The 21,657-nt window shown below is 40.0% G+C and overlaps 2 protein-coding genes across 3 annotated transcripts; both read right to left on the bottom strand.

Moving 5' to 3' along the window:
- Positions 1-11,967: 11,967 nt before the first annotated feature.
- LOC133720024 (probable disease resistance protein At5g66900) lies at positions 11,968-16,790 on the bottom strand. Its single transcript, XM_062146224.1, has 6 exons — positions 16,462-16,790; positions 15,455-16,300; positions 14,153-14,565; positions 13,478-13,842; positions 13,107-13,312; positions 11,968-12,939 (listed from the first exon to the last, which is right to left on the bottom strand). Exons 2-6 carry the CDS (start codon positions 16,290-16,292, stop codon positions 12,101-12,103), a joined length of 2,661 nt encoding a protein of 886 aa, XP_062002208.1. The 5' UTR covers positions 16,293-16,300; positions 16,462-16,790; the 3' UTR covers positions 11,968-12,100.
- Positions 16,791-17,682: 892 nt separating this feature from the next.
- Positions 17,683-21,575, bottom strand: LOC133719979 (probable disease resistance protein At5g66900). 2 transcript variants are annotated; one of them, XM_062146181.1, is made up of 6 exons: positions 21,419-21,575; positions 20,346-21,083; positions 19,731-20,137; positions 19,134-19,492; positions 18,854-19,059; positions 17,683-18,718 (listed from the first exon to the last, which is right to left on the bottom strand). In XM_062146181.1, exons 1-6 carry the CDS (start codon positions 21,501-21,503, stop codon positions 17,883-17,885), a joined length of 2,631 nt encoding a protein of 876 aa, XP_062002165.1. In that variant the 5' UTR covers positions 21,504-21,575; the 3' UTR covers positions 17,683-17,882. The 2 variants fall into 2 exon arrangements, with proteins under 2 accessions (XP_062002165.1, XP_062002171.1); XM_062146187.1 differs by lacking the exon at positions 21,419-21,575 and adding an exon at positions 21,234-21,412.
- Between the last annotated feature and the right edge of the window lie 82 nt (positions 21,576-21,657).

The following is a 21,657-nucleotide window of genomic DNA, read 5'->3' as shown; positions in this document are numbered from 1 at the left end:
CTTTTTTAATGGTTGTGGAGTTTTCATTGGTTGAAATCAGGTTACACATGGAACCTAATGCATCTGATTCCTCTCAATAAAAAAAAAAACCCTAACTCCAAAGTTTGACTTTGAGGTCTCTCACGTCGCTCTCATCTCTCTCACGTCGCTTTCATCTCTCTCTCATCTCTCTCACGTCGCTCTCACCTGTCTCATCTCTCTCCTCTCTCATCTCTCTTGTATATCTCTCATCTCTCTCAGACTCATACTTGGGACGACGACTCCTTCGACCCTCTCATCTCATATCTCTCAGACTCTCATACTGAGGACGACGACCAACGTCGATCAACGCCGACCAAGGACGACGACCAACGCAGATCAATGCCGCCTACCAACGACGAAAACCAACGACTGCCGATCAACCGAAACCGAACCGGGCCGACCTGAAAATTCGAGTCACCCGATTTTTTCGACCTAGCCCATTAAGATTCAGTTTCCGGTCCAAAAATTAAGCCCATAACCGACCCGGGCCGACCCGCGCCCACCCCTACCAAGTAGCCATTGTCTGGCTTTGAGCAGCTTAATCAACTGTTTAGGGCTAGTTTGGGATTGTTGTGACTTTAAAAAAAAAATTGATGCTGCTGTGTTGTGAGAATAATCAACTGTGAATTAAAATAGTTTCGTGTTTGGTAAATAATATTTTTAAAAGTGTTGTCAGTACATAAAACAACTGCAGAGTGTGTTTTGATCTACAGCAGCTTCTAAAAGCAACATCTGGACTGCTTCTAAAATCTACTGCCAGTGACCTATAACTTCCAATTAAAGCTTCTTTTTATTTATTTATCAAACACAATAAAATATAAAATTTTGAACAAAAGCTGATTTTTTTAAAAGCGAAGCAATTCCAAACGGGGCCTTAGTTAGGGCTGTCATCGGATTGTGGTCGGATCAGGTTCGTATCGGGTCACGGTATTTGTTGTGTCACAAGAGACAAACCTAAACTCAACCCATTTAATAATCGTGTCAAAAATCTAAACTCAAATCCAACCTATTTATTAAACGAGTTAATCGTTTCCAACCCACTTAACCAATTTAATAAATAGGTCGTGCCATGTTGGATAAAATGACTCATTTAAGGGTTAATATTGTGACCCATTTAACTAAAAAAATACATAAACTGATTAAATTGACTAGAATAGTGTTAATGGTGAAGTGGTAACTCTAGTTTAAAGTGAAAAAAAGACTTATTCAACCCTTATATACATATAATATTATTATTTTTAAATGGTTCGTCTACGCGGGTTATATATAATATATAACCCGACTCATTTAATAAACGGGTTATACGGGTTCACTTCGTATTGGCGGCTTGATTCTGCGGCCGACCCGCTTTTTAATCATGCAGGTTCAACCCGTTTTATTTCGTGCAAGTTTCAAGTCGTGTTATCGGGTAGTATATATAACCCGATTTATATACTATCTCCCCTTTTCTATTTTCGAAAGTTATGTCATACATTTGTGACTCGATGAGTGTACTAGCTATGTGAAAGAGAAAAGATTGAGATGAGTTTATCCGGAAGTCACAACTATTGTTAAGATGTGATTTTTCACTAGTTTTCACTGAAAAAGAACATTTCATGTTCTCTTGTATAAAGAATCCAAAATTATCATTACAAATTGCTAAAATGTGAAGCATGCACATCATAAACTAGTTGCTAACAGCCTAACAGTTTGCAGATTTATACCATATACCACCCACGAACAGTTATATATAGCGCTTAGATTAATGTTTGCACAGCTAAAGTGGAATGCACATATTTCATTTTGGTAACTACGGATATGAAAATGCTAACTGAGGTAAAAAAAAATTTGATGAAAATGAGGTAAGTTGAGGAACATGAATGATAAAATTTGATACTTGGGTATGAAATTGAAAATGCAAGCATAATTTTCAGGGGACCTAAAATGTAATTAATCAGAAAACGCATCAGGCATAAAGTCTGCTACGTTCTGAAGATCGAGAATTCTCCGCACTTCAATTTCGGACTGTGCGGTTCGGGGATCAAGATGAGACAAAGTGGGGACAGACCACGACAATTCCTATCGTTCCTGTTGAAAATTATTGTTCCTATCTCCCCCTAACGACGGGAAGACTGTCTCATCAAAGTGACAATCCACAAATCTAGCGGTAAATAGATCGCCTGTCAAGGGTTCTAAGTAGCGGATAATGGTTAGAGAGTCATATCCAACATAAATGCCTAATCGTCTTTGAGGACCCATTTTGGTGCGCTGTGGCGGCGCAATCGGCACATAAACTTTACACCCAAATATGCGTAAGTGTGAGACATCAGGCTCATATCCAGTAACCATCTGGGACGCAGAAAAGGGTTGAGTGGCAGTAGGCCTCAGACGAATGAGCACAGCTGCATGCAATATTGCATAGCCCCAAGCAGAAACCGGAAGATTGGTGCGCATAACCAATGCTCTAGCGACCATTTGAAGTCTTTTAATGGCAGCTTCTGCGAGACCATTTTGGGTGTGAACATGAGGAACAGGGTGTTCAACCTCAATCCCAATGGACATGCAATAGTCATCAAACGTTTTTGATGTAAACTCTCCAGCATTGTCAAGATGAATTGACATAATGGGATGATCAGGGTGGTGAGCCCTTAATTTAATGATTTGTGCTAGGAGTTTAGCAAATGCAGCATTTCTTGTGGACAATAGCATGACATGTGACCATCGTGTCGATGCATCAACCAACACCATAAAATATCTAAATGGTCCGCAAGTTGGTTGAATAGGCCCACAAATATCACCTTGGATTCTTTGTAAGAATGGAATATTTTCCTTAGTGTCTTTTGCATAGGATGGTCTCGATCCTAATTTTGCTAAAGAGCAGGCTTTGCAAAACGAAAGAGGGGCTTTAGAAGCAACCAGGGAAGTATCCGGTTGAGCCACGAAGTCACAATTGACTTTAGAAGTAGAAAAAGAAACCAAGGAGGTGTTTGGCTCCAATTTTGTTGCAGTTGGTCAACAGTCTCTTTTCTGCGCGGGCGTGTCAGCACCGTTCGGGTGCGGTCGTCGGGGGTGTCCCTTGACCTGACTTATTTCAAGCAATTGTGGACGAGGAGAGCACCAACCTCGTCGTGGGATTCTTTGTGCCTTGTGGTAAGGACTTTGCTGTAGTTTCTTCTTGTTCACACAATCGATACTCAATATTGCAGATTGAGCAGAGCGAAATCACCGGGAAGTATTGAGATCTTACTAAAGCGTGACTTTAGCTTGGCTGGGTTGCTAGGGCGTTACCCTTGCTTGGCTGGTTCTGTAACCGTTGTGGTCGCGGCACTACCGTCGGCTCCCGAGGAGACTAGGACCGAAGTACGTTGACAGAGGGTTTGGTGGCACTGAAAGTCGGCTTCTGAGAAGACTAGGACTAGGAGTGTGATCACCGCTAAGAGAAAGAGAAAGAGAGGGAGAGGAGTTGCTCTTAGAGAGGTTTGCTCTAGAGAGAACTTAGATCATCTTAGAGATGTTGTTGTTGAATGTGAATGTGTTTGTTAGAATGAGAGGAGAAGGTGTTTATATAGGGAAGAAAAAGAAGAGTGAAATGATGAGTGGAAGAAAAATAATGAAAGTAGATCTAAGTTCACTTGTAAAATATGGAAAAGATAGAGAAAAGATGAAATGAAAGCAAAGCATGAAGGTGCAGCAACATGGAAGTGGTGATGATCTATTAAAGAGATTGTAGAAGAAAAATATATCCAAGGAAAAAGAGAAAAGCATCTAGCTTTCTTCATGTGGGTAGGAAACATGAACATGTGAATATTGAGCTGGTTTTAGGTCAGTTTCTTCCCCTTTATTCCATCAATTATTTCTCCAACAAGACTTCATTATATGCCTTCGACTTCTTCATATGAAATGTTCCACTATGCGTGTAGATCATCTTGACAAATTTTCAGATTTTTATTCCATGTGGTTTGGCCGAAAATGCTGCTGGACCTCTTACAGGTCCAGTTTTCCAGTTTTGCTTCTGTAGAAAATTGGGCTGATTGTTTGAAGGCCTTCCACTCAAAAAACGCTCTTGCACTCTTCATAAGAAATGATCCTTGGGCTGTCTAGAATAGATCTGCAGAGTTTCAGCTCATTTCAAGTTTATTTGGTCAGTCTGCCGCCCCTCCTTCCTTGTTTAGCTCGGTTTCTCCTAGCCGAAGTAGGAAAATGTGCTAAAGTTGACTTTTCATGTTTCCATGCTTCCATGCTTTCATAGTAGGCTTTATTTAGCCTCTAAATATATATTTCGAACTTGTCGACAATACATAGCTTGAGCCACTGACATTGGCTCAATTTCTCCAAGACACGCATTGTCAGGCCAAAATGCTTATTTTGGGTCCAAACATTGCCCCCCAGACCTCGAAGTCAAAGGTCTTCGTCTTGACTGAAGAGGTCTTGAATCAGCACTCCTCTTATAATGTCGTTGCTCCAAAGCCACTTGTATTGGCTTGACTAAAATTACTTGAACAATAGCCTCTCTCCCTCTTAATTATACATAGTGAGCATACGTATATTAATCGCCAGTCTTCCTTCGCGAACCATCCTTTGCGAGGCCATGTAATTAAAACCACTTCGCTGCCAACAATTCGCAACCCAGCTTTCGCCACAATTATTGGCAAAAATATTGATTTGACCTCCTCCACTGCTAATACCATACTAGGCATATTAAATGCCTCTTGTATATGTGCCCAGACCAATACCAATGGCCTCTTAAGTATATTAGCAAGTTCCAGCCACTATTAGGCAAGAACACAATTTTTTGCATCCTCTGCGACGCACAAATTTGAAACTCTTTTTGTATTTTTGTATTTTTTTTTTTTAATTTTAATAAGACATTGTGAATCAAGGTTTAGACATGCGGCCCAAGTATAGTCGTCTAGACACAAATTTTCTTTCAAATCCTTTGGGCAACCTTACTGAAATGGCCAGGTGGGGGAGGGCGAACAAGAGAGGCAGAATCCATTTTGGCATGAACTACTCCCACATAGTGGTTTAGGCCCATTTGCACGCACTTCTGGATTCAAGAACCTGTCATGAACGTTGTCCCCTTTCTAGACACCATTTCACATAGGCTATACTTACTAAGATGAGAAAGGTCATAAGTGTGAAGACAGTTCAACAAGTGTTAATAAAAGCCTCCCTTAACCTTAAGGGACCTGAACTAGGCACCAATAAGGAGTTTAGGCCAATAGTAACAAAAGAGACTTCACCTATTCCGTTATGATTCACAACACCTTACCAAATTCAACTTCTTCTTTTTTTTTTTTTTTTTTAATGAAAAGAAAAATAGAAACGAAAAATTAACAAAAAATTAAAAGCAAAGAAAGAAAGAAGCTAGCAACACTATGTTTGGCTAACCTCTAGAAGACCACGGGGGAGGCCATCTATGCTTCATTCCAAGCTTCGATGTATCAAAATTTGTAGGGTAAAAATCCCTCCTGTGAGAGCTCATAGGAAAAGAACAAAGACACTTCTCGTTGAAGAATTTGGAGGAATTTGGCTCGTGAGAGGGGTAATCTTGCCCCCCAAGTATCTTTGTTGGTTGACGAAGCATGATCTTCAATTGCACTTTTGGAGATGAAGATGTTTCAAGATCGGCTTTGTCGCCAACTACCATGTCATAGAACATGGTGTCTTCAGGATTAGCCACAGATTGGCCATTATAGACGACCACTTGCTGGTCTGAATTCTCCATATCAAGAGCTTCACTTGCTGGATAATTGTAAACAAGAGTTAACTTGTATTGATGATACTCAAATTTACAGTTGCGAAGGACAACTTGGCCACTAGAATAATTGTTCTGGCCATTCATGCAACGTGGGTTGTAGATGTGCCCTCCACATATATCAAAGCCACCGCTTGGCCTTGAAGAATATATGAAGAACTTCAAGTTGAATTGATTAATAAAGCCACAAATTGGCTTCTGTAGACCACAACTTAATTGATAATTAAGTTGGTCCTGATTTTGATCACCTTCCCCATGACGTCCAGTAGCAGAGTCACAATTAAAATGATCATGAACTTGCTTCTTTTGATCAAAGGGATGATCATGGGCCATATCTTGCCCCCCATGCATCTGATCAGTAGCCACATATTTGGCTTGATCAGTGGAGAAATCAGCTATATGTTCAGAGACAATTTCATTGTCAGAAAAACATTCTTGTGGACCGTCTTCTCCATGCACAACCTCTGTGTAAGGCTGTGACTCAACAGTGAGACCCTTACGTTGATTGCCACCTATAGGCAAGTTAGTCTCAGAAATGACCTCTTCGCGAGCAGGTTCTGGAATCGTGAACTCATCGAGCCGTCGACGGTCCTCCGCGAGAGCTTTACTCAGATTCTCATGGTATGCGGTAGAATTCTTTTGAAGGATATCAAGCCGCTCTTCTATGCTCGCATTCTCTGGAATGGGAATGGGCACATAGCCTTCTATCGTCGCCATGACTTCAGGAATTTCTTTTGGTAAAGAATTTCCTCTGGCATCCCAATGATGGTGAACATAAAAAGACTCTGGTGTAGTCCCACCGGGTGTGCCAAAATGTTTGTTTTGAAGCCCGGTGGTTGAATGTCTTCAAGAGAAAAAAAAAATTCTAACCTTGTCCCACTGGGCGTGCCAAAATGTTTGTTTTGAAGCCCGGTGGTTGAATGTGCTTCAAGAGAAAAACTTTTGATGTAGTCCCACTGGGCGTGCCAAAATGTTTGTTTTGAAGCCCAGTGGTTGAATGTCTTCAAGAAAAGAAAAAAAAATTCTAACCTGGTCCCACTGGGCGTGCCAAAATGTTTGGCTCCAATTTTGTTGCAGCTGGTCAACAGTCTCTTTTCTGCGCTGGCGTGCCAGCACCGTTCGGGTGCGGTCGTCGGGGGTGTCCCTTGACCTGACTTATTTCAAGCAATTGTGGACGAGGAGAGCACCAACCTCGTCGTGGGATTCTTTGTGCCTTGTGGTAAGGACTTTGCTGTAGTTTCTTCTTGTTCACACAATCGATACTCAATATTGCAGATTGAGCAGAGCGAAATCACCGGGAAGTATTGAGATCTTGCTAAAGCGTGACTTTAGCTTGGCTGGGTTGCTAGGGCGTTACCCTTGCTTGGCTGGTTCTGTAACCGTTGTGGTCGCGGCACTACCGTCGGCTCCCGAGGAGACTAGGACCGAAGTACGTTGACAGAGGGTTTGGTGGCACTGAAAGTCGGCTTCTGAGAAGACTAGGACTAGGAGTGTGATCACCGCTAAGAGAAAGAGAAAGAGAGGGAGAGGAGTTGCTCTTAGAGAGGTTTGCTCTAGAGAGAACTTAGATCATCTTAGAGATGTTGTTGTTGAATGTGAATGTGTTTGTTAGAATGAGAGGAGAAGGTGTTTATATAGGGAAGAAAAAGAAGAGTGAAATGATGAGTGGAAGAAAAATAATGAAAGTAGATCTAAGTTCACTTGTAAAATATGGAAAAGATAGAGAAAAGATGAAATGAAAGCAAAGCATGAAGGTGCAGCAACATGGAAGTGGTGATGATCTATTAAAGAGATTGTAGAAGAAAAATATATCCAAGGAAAAAGAGAAAAGCATCTAGCTTTCTTCATGTGGGTAGGAAACATGAACATGTGGATATTGAGCTGGTTTTAGGTCAGTTTCTGCCCCTTTATTCCTTCAATTATTTCTCCAACAAGACTTCATTATATGCCTTCGACTTCTTCATATGAAATGTTCCAATTTGAGTGTAGATCATCCTGACAAATTTTCAGATTTTTATTCCATTTGGTTGGGCCGAAAATGCTGCTGGACCTCTTACAGGTCCAGTTTTCCAGTTTTGCTTCTGTAGAAAATTGGGCTGATTGTTTGAAGGTCTTCCACTCAAAAAAAGCTCTTGCCCTCTTCATAAGAAATGATCCTTGGGCTGTCTAGAATGGATCTGCAGAGTGTCAGCTCATTTCAAGTTCATTGGGTCAGTCTGCCGCCCCTCCTTCCTTGTTTAGCTCGGTTTCTCCTAGCCGAAGTAGGAAAATGTGCTAAAGTTGACTTTTCATGTTTCCATGCTTCCATGCTTTCATAGTAGGCTTTATTTAGCCTCTAAATATATATTTCGAACTTGTCGACAATATATAGCTTGAGCCACTGACATTGGCTCAATTTCTCCAAGACACGCCTTGTCAGGCCAAAATGCTTATTTTGGGTCCAAACAGGAGGTATTAGTGGCGTCAATACCACTTTTGGGCCGCAGGGGGTAGGCGGTGCCAGCCCTACCTTGGATCGAATTTTGGTTATGACTTCTTTTCGTTTTGAAAAATGGATGTCCGTGTGAAATCTTTAATATACGGATCATTATATCACGACCTGGGTGTCCCAAACGGTCATGCCAAAGCCTATATGTGTAAGAATCCCATAAGTCATCTCTCATGATATGGTTGGATTCAATAATTCGAATAGTGGTTGCATACAACCCACTAGATCGACACATAAGTTTCTCTAATACTCGTTTATGTCCGTAGTCATTAGAGGTGATGCAAAGGAACTCTTGTCCATTCTCACAATGTGTTCCCACATGAAAACCATTGGCTCTTATATCTTTAAAACTCAATAGGGTCCTTCCAGCCCTAGGACCATATAGAGCTTCGGTGACATTTATACTTGTGCCATTTGGCAACATAAATTGAGCTGGTCCTCGACCATGAATCAATTGTGATGGTCCAGCCATCGTAGTCACAGAAGATCGACTAGGCGTCATCCATAGAAATAGTTGCCTATGTCGCAATATAGTATGTGTGGTGCCACTATCAACAAGGCATTCCAACTCTCCAGGAAACATACTGAAAAATAATAATGTTCGAAATTAAAACATGTCCATGACATCGAATAATAATACGATACTTTATTAATAAAGATAGCCAATGATTACATCAAAGGTCCCAAAAAGTCTAATCCAAAATAAAATCAAACTAAGACACATTGTAGTCACTCTATCCGTTTGGTAACTCCAATCAAATATGACCAGAAAAGTAGAGAGAGATGTTGGTGGAGCGAGGCTCTCTTAAGTACCATTAATCTCAATGACTTTCCTAGACATCATATTTCATTGGGTGCACCACATAAGAAAGAGTTTAATACAATTGTCATTTATTGACTAAGGCATATTGCCATTACAAAAATTCTTGGAAAATAAGAGGACTAATCTAATCAAAGTCTGCGGCATCCTTGTGCACTTCATCGTCAGCTTTGAAGTCTTCTATAGTGAGATGGACGTCTCCACCATTTTCTTCTTCTTCTGCAAGGTACACTTCTTGCTCCCTCAGGTCCCTGTATGCCTTGTATCTTGCAGCTAGTTGCTCGCTTGCCTTGCATTGCTTGAACCAATGCTCACTTGATCCACATCGATGACACACATCATTGTGGTTGCCTCCCTTTAATTGAGGTGCACGTTGTGGGCGTTCCCTAGGAGGGTTGGTGCCACCACCACGGGCCATGGCGCCACCACCACGGCCAGGGTTGCCACGACCCCCGCTCCCACGTGTGGCATTGCCACCATGTGTATCCCCACCAAACTTGCGGTTTCCTTCCTGGTTGGGGCGGTTATATGGACCCATACGTCCCTCATATCCCTTATTCTTAGGGTTCCGCTCCTTGCTCCCTCTTTTGGGTGCATTAGAATTCGCCTCATGAACGCTCTTAGTTCCAATGGGCCTTGAATTATAATTTCTCACGAGTATGTTATCATGTTTCTCAGCTACAGATATGAGATTGATAAGCTGATGAAACCTCGTGATCCGTCTAGCACTGACTTCAGTGCGGTATTGCTTTGATACCGCAATGGCTGAAACGGGGAAGGTGGAGAGAGTTTTCTCAATTAGCTCTTGCTCTTGGACAGGTTATCCACAAAACCTCAACATGGACTGTAGGCGAAGAGCTTCTGAATTATATTCAGCAACAGACTTGAAATCAACAAAGCGCAGATTGTTCCATTGAACCTTCAAGTCAGGGAGGAGGGAGTCTTGAACATTGCCAAAACGCTCTTCTAGCGCTACCCATAGCTCTCTTGCATCCTTGATCGACATATACTCCAATCTGAGTGCCTTATCCATATGGCGTCGCATCAAGATAACTGCTTGAGCATGCTTTGTAGGTGTTCGCACAAACACACGATCCGGGTTAGGTGCCTGGATTATGGGTAATATTCCCTTTGAAGTGAGGTGGTTCTCAACATCGGTTACCCAACTGTGGTAATCTGAGCCTGTTGAGTCAAGCATGGGAAAGTAGAGTCTAGGTTCATTCGACATCCTGAAAAATAAGAAGAGAAGATATATTAGTTTCAGAGCTAAACTTCCACGAAAACTAAAATAATAAGATTTCCGAGCTATGCTACCAAGAAAACAATTTCCAAGAATCTCTTTTGGATTAGACCAAACAATAATGTTTTAATATGGTCACAATTTGATGCTTACGGACTCTCTTAGTCCGAGCATTATGAACACTTTTAGTTCATACGAACACTCTTAGTTCGTTAAGCGTGAATCCCTATAATTCCGCTTTATTAAATACTCAAAATCCTGTTCATATATTCCAAAATTGTGCAAAAAATAAAAAGAATTTAAAATACAAGAAAGCAGCAACCTTAATTACAAAACTTACGTGTTGAAATTTGGAGCAGATTCTCTTCTGAACAGCTTTCACTTTGATTGTTGTACCGGTCTCAAAATAACTCCAATAAGGCTGAAATTCGGAGGTCAGATGGAAGAGACAGAGACGAACAACTCTGATGAAGAAAAGATTTTGATCTGAGGTTCCGAACTAGATGTTTCGGAGCCTGCAAGCAGACGGACGTGCACAGGCAAGGAGAAGGATGCAGTCGGTGTGCGTTGGTGCTGCAGGGGCAGCAGGGATGCGTGCGCAGGGGCGCGTAGGTGCTGCAGGGGCAGGTGAGGCTAGTGTGGGCTAGGAGCTGCGGCAGTGAGGCTCGAAGGTGGCAGTGGCAGGTTTTGAAGAATTTTCTGGTTTGGTTTTTGTTCTTGTGGTTAGGGCTCGTGCTGATAACGTGTTGTAGAGAATTGGAAAAATTGTATTGTATTGTATTCATCTCACCATGAGGTTTATATAGGGTTACATCATGTATACAAAATGCAATACATAATAGCTATACTAATCAATCGCACATTACAAGTATGTCAATCGCATACATTACGAGTCTGTCAATCGCATACATTAAGTAATACCTATTGCATGAATAGTAATTATCATTTACAACAACAAAAAAAATAAATAAAAAGAAGAGAGGAAATATCAGGTTAAAGGGGAAGGAAGGCTCCGACACAGCCACGCGGAGAAGGCAGGGAGAGGATCCTTCACCGCTTCAGAACGCTCCACAGTCTCCATGCATTCTCAATATTGATTTTCTAGTTCTTCCTTAATCCTTAACACGATCATCTTTCCAATCTGTATTGACCTAAAGGGATTGATGATGAGCAGGTTCTTTCTTCGATTCCTTGCTCAAGTGGCTAAGAGCCGCGGACTACATAGTTAATTGGTTGATTAGTGTCTTTATATATAGTGAGAGTTTCTAAAATTAGTGGACCAAGAATTTCCTAAAATTATTAGAAAATCAGTGAAATATACTCTTTTACGAGGAAGCAGGGTGTTGAGATCTCCAGCATCTACGGTGTTGGTAACAATTAGGCACTAAAGCGAGCTTCCGAGCTCTAAACACTTTCGGAACAAGCAAATAATTCCCACCAGGCAGGGTACCAAAGAAATTTGCATCTCCATCCCATGATGCTTTGATACTGAATTGAAGTGATTGAGTGTATCATTTTTGCTTCCAACTTCCAAGCGATTGCGTGAAATCACTTTTTCAAAAAGGAGCTAGGCATTCACATATATTTGTCACACATTATCATGCTATGCTGAAACATTGAAGATCTTAGATATTTAGAATCAATGCAACACAGATTAGACAAAAAAGGCTTTAACATTTATTGAGGAAATACAGGTCTCAAAACCAAAAGGGGGAAAAACTCGTAAGATGGAAGTAGAAAGTATACAATACAAGTCACAGATACATAAAATCAAGGAAAATCAGGTCTCAAAAATTATTGAAGCTTATGTAGCCAATTCAGGTTGACATTTTCTTTGACCGGCTTTATATGGAGCTTTTTGAGACGGGGTAAGAAGGGTTCCCATAAATCACCTGTGTCTTCATCACATACCACTTCCTGCAACTGCTCAAGATTCACAACTGATGAAGGCAGCTCTTGCAATCTTGAACACATTCTCATGTTGATCTTTTTTAAACTGCTCATTCCACCAAAGTCTTCAGGCAATTCCCGAATGCTGAAGCAATCAGCTATGTCTAGAAAGTTTAACTTCTCTAGGTTCCTAGTCGAGTCTGGCAACTTTGCCAAGTCTGTACAAGACCTCAGCCTCAATACTTCTAAATTGACCAGCTTTCCAATCTCTTCAGGCAAGGCAGATAGCTTATGCGAGTTGGTTATACTGAGCTTCTTTAGGTTAACCAGAGCACACAGTGCGGCAGGCAACTCCACCAAATCATTGCAGTAGTCAATGTTCATTTCCTCTAAATATGGCAATGCATCTGATATTTGAAGGGAACAATTGCTGAAAGCTTGACCAATGTTGCACATGAATAGAGATATCTTCTTTACACTCTTCAACGGTATGAGATTCTTGGTTATGGAAGAAATTGAAATGCGCTCTAATCTGATTCTCTTCAGATTTGATAAAGAACCCAGCAGTTGAATGTTGCACAATTCAGCAGGTAAAAAACCATGATTTGTGACTATTAAAACCTTCAGTTTGTCCATCTTGACCACAAATTCTGGTAAAGCATAGTTCTGTGTGTCAAAATTCAAAACTAGAACTTCAACCTCTGCCAGATCAATGTTGTCCAAATTTGTCGAGAACACTCCATCTGTAAACAATAAACTCCATGATATGAGTGAGGGTGAAATTGAGTGTATAAATATCTATTTGAATCCCCTGTGTGTGTGTCCCGTGCACATTACTGCTTATGTATGAGTGTACATAAAATGCATGTGCTTGTGTGCATATGTTTGCTAAAGAGAGAGATGGGACAACCGGAAGAGATAGATAATAGGCGGGCCTTGATGGGTTGATGCTTCTGTCCTGTCAAGCACTCAGATAGATTGTCTCCCCATTTGTCTATGATCCGTCTTTTATTATTTGCGTCTAGCTTTGGCTGGTAGATAGCCAACTGTCTAAGCAAATCATGCTGAGTAATGAAGTGTTCACTGTAGTACCCATCTGCCTCCATCTTCTCGTTCCTGTTAATTGATCAAAAACTACGGTGCTTACAAGAAATTACTCGAACCAACTTACACATACATAATGTGATAGAAAATTATGATGAGGAATTGAGGATCTGTTCATGAGTGTACACAAACTTGAGGCAGATTATAATACAGGCAAAAGCAAAGATTCTTGCTCACCTTGTGATTAGAAGATTAGCCAGACTTCGAGCAGCAAGCTCGTGGAGGTTCGCAATGGACTCAAAATCTTCGAGCTTATATAGTTCTGCCCACATATCAATGAGAGCAGCAGCAGAGATCCTTTGGTCTTCAGGAAATGAACCCAGGTCTAAGAAGCATTCCTTGATTTCCTTCAACTTATGATCTTCTTCATTCAAGGCGTCTAAACAGCTCTGAAGGCCATCTAGCAAATCAGCCTCAGAATAAAGAATAGAAGCACCTTTTAGTGTAGATGCTCTTTTCAGCCAGGATTCTACAGGTTTTCCACAAAGAGATCTTCCAACCACTGTAATGGCAAGTGGAGATTTTTTGAAATGCTCTATTATCTGCAGTTCAATTATCCATGTGAAGTCAATTACCATGCGGGTCCAAAAGTTCAAGTTTGTTAAAACATTTCAATGGTGTCATGAAGAACATAGTCTAAAATTACCATATACTTCTACTTTTTACAAGCAAGCATAAATGTAAGAATATTGACAGTTTGACGGTAATGTGTTCATTTCTGTGGAAAGCAAACATTATATATTTTTCCTCCTTTGATTTAAGTCATGCATGGATGCTTTGCATAAAAAATGAAGATTTCAATTATAAGCCTATAGTATTTATGTTGTGCTTTGACAGGGACTAAGAAATCACCTTTCTCATAGTATCTTCAGGAACATCTTCAGGAACATAACAGCTCCGATCTCCGAGGGATGCTGAATGTTTGAAAAGAGTTGCTGCATCTTCAATATTCAACGGTTCTAAAATATGTTGAGTACCAAATCTTGGAAATCTAAATCTTGATGTCACCAAAATCTTGGAATTTGGCAATTTGAAATCATCAAACTTCTGAAGAAGGGATACCGATTCAGACCAAACATCATCCAAGACAAAAAGTACAGGATTCTTTCCTACTTCAATCCGGAATTGCTGTAGCCACTTAACCACATCAACTTCGCTGTGCAAAGGAGAAATTTTATAACCCCTGGAGTGATAAAGCTCTTGTACAACACGGTCATCCGACTTTCTTGAGACAGTGACAAAGAAGATATTCTCCTTAAATTTGTCTGCCAAATACATTAACGAAAGCTGTCACCAAGAGAGCAACATAGAAATCTGCCTAAAAGCAAACAAGAAAACTTATGTAGCTAATGTTTAGGACCTGCGGTTATAAGAATCGATATCTCAACCTCAATCACAGGCCCAACATATGCAATGAGTAACTATTTTCTTATCAGATAAAAGAGTGATAAAATGAGTAATGCAATTGTCATAAGAAAACACAATCTGATCATGAAGCTAAACTGGCAAGGTTACTGCTCCAAAGTAATAATCCCTATCAATGATTCAATGAATGCAGCAACTATACACCTAAAACGCCCAAACTGTTAAAGTAATAATCAAAACAAAAGAACAAGCTACATATGTCAGCAATGGGGAATGTTTTTACTAAGTATTGCATGGAGGAGACTCAGGTCTCTTTGAAACCTTTGTCCTTTATCCATACCAAAGCTTGACAGAAATTTTGAATCCAATAACAGTGTTGAAGCAACAGCTCATTACCTAATTGTGGCATTACAAAGTTCTATTAATAATTACGTTTCTGCATCTGGATTACATTTGGGTATAGTGAATGTTAGTGTTGATACAATCTTACAAAGGGCAACCTCAGCAATGATACCTTTGACATGAAATGATACAAGCAAACCTAAACCTATATGGCTATATAACTGTTAAAGCAATTATAAAACTGAAAGAACAAACTACATACATACATCAGCAATTGGGAAAAGATATTCACACAAGATGAGAGAAGTAAGAGATGTGACCGTTTGCCGGTCCACCAATACAAATAAAATGATGTCAAATTTTGAAATACTACTAATATAAACAGTTTATTAGCAAGTATGAATACTTCACCAAATAGAGGGGAAAAAACAGAAACTGATATCATACCTTTGACTTCGTAATCTTCACAAAACTTTATTGCTAAAGTGGTTTTCCCACATCCTCCTGGAGCAGTGAGCACAAGCATTGTTACTTTCTCATCCTTAAGAAGCTTAATCTTCAATTCCCTCAAAGGCATATCCACTCCAACTGTAAATGATGCACCTACAGGTACTGCACCCGAACCTCGAACCTCGTCTATTTTCTCAACATTGTCAGAAATCCGCTGTACCACTGTCTCTATGTTTCTCACACCCCTTGCTACTTGCAAGCTTGTTACATCAGTACGCTGGACCACAGTATCTATATTTCTCACATCCCTTGCTACTTGCAAGCTTGTTACATCAGTCCGATGGACCACCGTCTCTATATCATTTGTCGCAACCAAGTTCTGTTGCACATTCTCTGCAACTTCCAGTATTGTTGTATGAGTATGCTGGACAACCGTCCCTATATGTCCTACTTCAACCAGCGTCTTCTTCCCATCTCTTGCTGCTTGCACGTTCAGTATATCAAATAAACTCCGAAGAGAGCTGTTTAATCCAAGAAGTTGGTTGGTGTATTTATACTTTTTGCAAATATTCCACCACCTAACCTTGGAGCACTTGGGAATGAGCACTGCACCCTTCTGCATTTGTACTTTAAATCCTTTAAGTTCATTCTCTGGATGATCCAACACCTTATTGCACTTTTCCATCTCATCGATCAGTGGTTTCAAAGAGTCTACCGTTGAGTCAAGATCTTTGAGGAGAGGCTTAAACATCTTAGTCTTGACCACCACTTCCTTAATGACGTCATAGAGCGCATTAAATGGTACACCCATAGCACCCCCTGCAACAAGGTCCATTCTTGATTCTACAACAACGCAACACCAAAATCGGAATTCTTAGTATTCAGTTAAATCCAAACTTTTAGACAAAACAACCAACACAACATGAGATGACCAAAGAAAAACAACAAAATATGAGAGAAATGAATGATATCAATGTAGCATTGCCAATCCAAACTCAGATTACCTCTATATTGTCGATCAGGCTAGACACAAAACCCAAATTGATTTGAAGAGTTTGAGATAAACAAGCCCCTCCACTCCGGCTAATTAGAAAACTTCCAGACCAAAAATCAGAAAACTTGAATTAATTCTAATCAAAACAAGAAGATCACAACAGAGCAGATGAGTATGCAAAACAAAATTCTCTCTTAATTTGTAATTGGTGATATCCAGGGATGCAAAGACCCTTGGTGCAGATAAAGGAGAACATATTTTTCTTCAATATATAGAAAAAGATTTCTAATTGGGAGTCCATTGACTGACCCAGCAAGGACGCCATTGACTTGTTAGGAAACTTACACAACAATTTCGAGGAGACCCTCATTAGAAAAACACATAATGAGAATAATTTACCACAACTGATAGAACAAATTAAGCTGCCCTGTCAAGAATTTTCACATCTGTGAGCACTGTGAACACTTTTTTTTTTTTTTTTCCTCCCCCTAATGGTGAGGACTGAGGACAAAGACATAAAAGCAAGAAAGTTTCTAAACTAATGAGAAAAAGATTACTGAAGTTTATTTCTTAGTAGAGACTAGAGAAGCAACCCAACAAACTTATAATCCAGATGCAGTAATTTGGAAAGTTACCTTCCTTCATGTGATAAACCTACACTGAATGGAGCCACCCTGCATTTTCTTTTCAATTTCCATTGACCAAAGAGACAGAGACAGTAGTAGGGTGTGAATGTGTAGCTCCCTCTCTGTGTCTCCCAACAATCCTCTCTCTTTCCGAATTCCATTTCCAGATTTCTTTTCGAAGAGCACGAACCTGATGCTGTTACTATTCCAGTTAGTTATGGGGTGGACTGGGACGTCACGTACTCTCTTTTGTTCGAAGGTACGGAGGAGATGGGTTTTTGGGCTTGAGCCTTCCGTTTTTGTACCTGGGTCTGGGCTTTTGATGTTATATCGGTTCTGTCTTCCCCATTTATTCGTATTTTTGTACGCTAAATTTGTTAGTTTAACTTATAATTGTTTTGAATTGCGTAACTATTCTTCAGGATCGAATGGTTACAGTACTATGGCTTGTTCTTAAATTAGGTCAAGCGTGACTTTAATTTACTTTTCACGGGAGGCTTTCCCCAACCAATATTTTTACTTTTTATGAAAGAATTTTTTGGAGGCTTATTGATGGTCTGACTCTACCACTACGTTTACGTTAAAAGACAAAAACAAAGCAGCTAATTAAACTGCTGACCAGATCGAGATTCATGAAATTGTACACTGCAGTCACTTTTCCAAGTAAGTCCACCCAGTGTAGAGCACACCTAGATTGGATCATTACAATGTTCTTATTCTTAAAAAGAGAAAAACTTATGCAAAACAGATGAACCACAAATCACTTAGCTCCAACACTTTATGAAAGGAAATAACGCCCTCAAGACTAAAACTTTTGGAGCCAAGTTAGGTTGAATTCTTCCTCGACAGCCCTTACCACTCCTTTGTTCAGTCTAGGTAAGAAGGGTTCCCACAACTCTTCTGTCTCGTCATCGCATATCACTTCCTCTAGATTATTCTCAAGATCACAAATTGATATAGGCAGTGCCTTCAATCTTGAGCATTCTCTCATATTGATCCTAATTAAACTGCTCATTTCTCCAATCTGTTTAGGCAGTTCCTTGATGCTCAAGCAATAGGATATGTCAAGAAAGTTTAACTTCTTGAGGTTGGTAGTTGAGCTTGGCAATTCTGCTAAATCTGTGCAGGACCTTAGCCTCAACACTTCCAAGTTTTCCAACTCTCCAATCTTTTCAGGCAAGGCAGATAGAATAGGACAGTGTGTGATACTGAGCTTGTTTAGGCGAACCAGATTGCATAGCTCATCAGGTAATTCCACCAAATCATTGCAATAGTCAATATGCATTTCCTCTAAATTTGGAAATGCATGTGAAACTCGGAAGGAACAATTGAAAGCTTCTCCGATGCTACACATGAATAACGAGATCTTCTTTAGACTCTTCAACTGTAGGGGGTTCTTGGTTATGGAAGGAATTGAAACACGCTCTAATCTGATTCTCTTCAGATTTGATAAAGAATCCAGTAGGTGAAAATTACTCAGCTCAGCAGGTAAGAAACCATTATTTGTGACTATTAGAACCTTCAGATTGTCCATTTTCTCCACAAATCCGGGAAATGCATAGTCCTTTGTGTCGAAATTCAAAACCAGAACTTCAACCTCTGCTAGTTCAATGTTGTGCAAACTTGTTGAGAACACTCCATCTGCAAACAGAATGTGATGTGATGTGAGTGAGCAGAAATTGAATGTGAAAGTACTATTCCAATTTCAAATTTTTGTGCGAGTGCATTTGTATATATGTATGCATGCTATGTATTTGCCAAGTAAGATGGAACAACCAGAGGAGATAGATAATAGGCGAGGCTTGATGGGTCGATCCGTTTGTTCTCTCAAGCACTTGGGTAGATCGTCTCCATTGTTGCCTATTATCAGTCTTTGTTTATTTGGATCTAACTTGGTTTGGTAGATAGCCAGCTCTCTAAGCAAGTCATGTTGAGTGACGAAGTGTTCATTGTAGTACTCATCACCCTCCACTGCATCTTTCCTGGTTATGATAAAAACTAGTTACGCATAAGACACTTCTAGTATACATGATCCAATTGCATCTTATGATCATACCTTGTGACTAGATCAGCAAGACTTCGTGTGGTAAGCTCTTGCAGGTGTGTAACAGCCAGGAAATCTTTATCTAGCTCATGCAACTCTGCCCACATATCAATTAGAGCAGCAACAGGAATTCTTTGGTCTTCAGGAAATGAACCAAGGTCTAAAAAACATTCCTTTATGATAGCTCCTTTTTCATCCAAGGCATCGAAGCTACTTTGAAGGGAACGAAGCACTTCAGTTTCAGAATCAATAATAGAATCACCTTTAGACCACTCCATTTCTCTTTTCCTCCAGAACTCAAAAGATTGTCCGCGAAGAGATTTTCCGACCACTTTAATGGCAAGTGGATGTCCCTTACAGCGCTCTACTATCTGTAGTCTCCCAAATATGGTCATTCAGTATGAGTTGCAGACCAACAGTCCGAGTTTGGTTTACAGAAATAAAAAAGATCGAAGAAGAAGAATTCTCAATTTCATGAAGAAAACAGTTAAAATAACTCTCTTGTTTACTTTTCACGAGTGAAGTAAGCATAAATGTAATAAGAGCATTTGGAGGTCAATGTGTTGAAGTTTGTGAGAATATTTAGTGCATTGCAGATTAGAAAATCACCTTTGTAATAAGTTTGGTCCATTGAACACTAGAGCTCCCATCTCCCAGGGATGCTGAATTACGGAAAAGAGTCATCGCATCTGCCTCATTCAATGATTTTAGTGTGTATAGAGAACCATATCCTGCAAATTGTGATCTTGATGTCACCAAAATCTTGAAATTCGGCCCTTTCACTTCATCAAAAATTTCAAGAAGAGATTTTGATTCAGGCCAAACATCATCCAGGACCAACAGTACAGGTGTCTGTCCTTCTTCCTTCAGATACTTATGCAACCACTTGAGGGCAGTTGCTTCTTCTTCGAAAGTAGGTACTTCGGTACCCTTGCGTTGATGTAGTCCTTGTACAATAAGGTTGAAGTTTGCCTTCTTTGAAACAGTGACAAAGAAGATGTTGTTCTTGAATATATCTATTAATGGAATAAGTAGAGGTCAATCAAATCTATCTAAACCCGAATTCTAGTCCCAGCATTGGCAAGTCATAAATAAAATAGTATAATACCTTACAGGGCTATTTGCTGAGATCAATACTAAACTAACTTTCGTCCAAAAAATAATAATTAAAAAAAAAAAACAATACTAAACTAACTGGAGGGAAAAATAAAACTGATATCATACCTTTCACTTCCTCATCTTGACAAAACTTTGTGGCCAATGTGGTTTTCCCGGATCCTCCTGGAGCAGTCAGCACAACCATTGACACATTATTATTCTTAAGAAGCTTCATCTTCAATTCCATCAAAGGCCCTTCCAATCCAACTGTAACCCGTGGCGGTTCAGGTGCTTCACAATCTATTCGATTTTGTACCTGACCTTGGTTTTCAATATGCTGGATCGCGGTACTGCTTATGCTTCTTAATTGATTCGTAACATTCATCTCTTGGTGTTGTCTCAATGCCGCAACATTCACATCCACTCGCTGCACCACCGTCTCTATATTCCTTGTTGCAACCAAGTTCACCTTCCCATCCCTTGCTTGTTGCACTGACAGTACAAGTAGCAGATTCTGAAGAGAGTTCTGCAATTCAAGAAGTTGGTTACTGTATTTATACTTTTTGTAAGTCTTCCATACACTAAGATTGGAACACTTGAGAATAAGCTTGGGTCCCTTCTCCATTTGCATTTTGAAATCTCTAAGTTCGTCCTCTGAAATCCCCAGAGCTATATTGCAGATCTCCATTGCATCGATGAGGGGTTTCAAGGCGTTTATCTTCGACCTCAGGTCTTCAACAAGTGGTTTAAACATTCTAGTCTTGACCACCACTTGCTTAATGGCTTCATAGAGCGCATTAAATGGTACTCCCATAGCACCACCTGCAGCGAGGTTCGCCGCCATTCTTGATTCTTTACAACAACCTAATACCAAAACCAATATATATACTAGCTTAGTATTCACTCACATCTAAACTTTCAGACAACATAAACAAAAAGCATGAGATGGACAAAACGAGACCGACAAAATAGGAGAGGCATGATAAAGCATTTCCTAATCCAAACTCAGATCACCTCTATATTGGTGACCAGACTATACACAATACCCCATTTGTATATGAAGTGTTAATGATAAACACCAAAATTAGAAACCTTTCGAACCAAGGAAAAACAAAAATCAGAAGAATTTGTACTTGTTCAAATCTAAACAAGAAGATCATATAGAGTGGATTAGTATTCAAAATAAAATTCTAACTTACTCTGTGATTGGTGATATCCACTGATGCAGTGACACAAATAAAAGCTTGGTGGCCGGAGATAAAGGAGAATAATTTCGGAGTCCATTTACTTTGCCATTGACTGACTAGGAAATTGCTAGGAAACTTACGTACGTATGTGCGGGGCTAATTAATGGGCAAACCTTTCCTAGAAAACCCTCGTAAAGAGAGACTTGGATCAGAAACTACAAGTCTTGGACGAATTAACGCGGAGAAGACAG

The sequence above is a fragment of the Rosa rugosa genome, chromosome 1 (genome assembly GCF_958449725.1).
Source record: "Rosa rugosa chromosome 1, drRosRugo1.1, whole genome shotgun sequence".
Taxonomy (NCBI): domain Eukaryota; kingdom Viridiplantae; phylum Streptophyta; class Magnoliopsida; order Rosales; family Rosaceae; genus Rosa; species Rosa rugosa.
This window is presented reverse-complemented; position numbering and strand designations above follow the sequence as displayed.

What these genes read in the sequence shown, in the direction of transcription:
- LOC133720024 (XM_062146224.1), bottom strand. Translation starts at nt 16,292, where the DNA reads ATGGACCTTGTTGCAGGGGGTGCTATGGGTGTACCATTTAATGCGCTC. An exon ending in CTGAAGATACTATGAGAAAG is followed by an intron (nt 13,843 to 14,152) that starts GTGATTTCTTAG and finishes ATTGAACTGCAG; the next exon opens with ATAATAGAGCATTTCAAAAA. An exon ending in GCTAATCTTCTAATCACAAG is followed by an intron (nt 13,313 to 13,477) that starts GTGAGCAAGAAT and finishes ATCAATTAACAG; the next exon opens with GAACGAGAAGATGGAGGCAG.
- LOC133719979 (XM_062146181.1), bottom strand. Translation starts at nt 21,503, where the DNA reads ATGGACTCCGAAATTATTCTCCTTTATCTCCGGCCACCAAGCTTTTAT. An exon ending in GGACCAAACTTATTACAAAG is followed by an intron (nt 19,493 to 19,730) that starts GTGATTTTCTAA and finishes GGGAGACTACAG; the next exon opens with ATAGTAGAGCGCTGTAAGGG. An exon ending in CTTGCTGATCTAGTCACAAG is followed by an intron (nt 19,060 to 19,133) that starts GTATGATCATAA and finishes TATCATAACCAG; the next exon opens with GAAAGATGCAGTGGAGGGTG.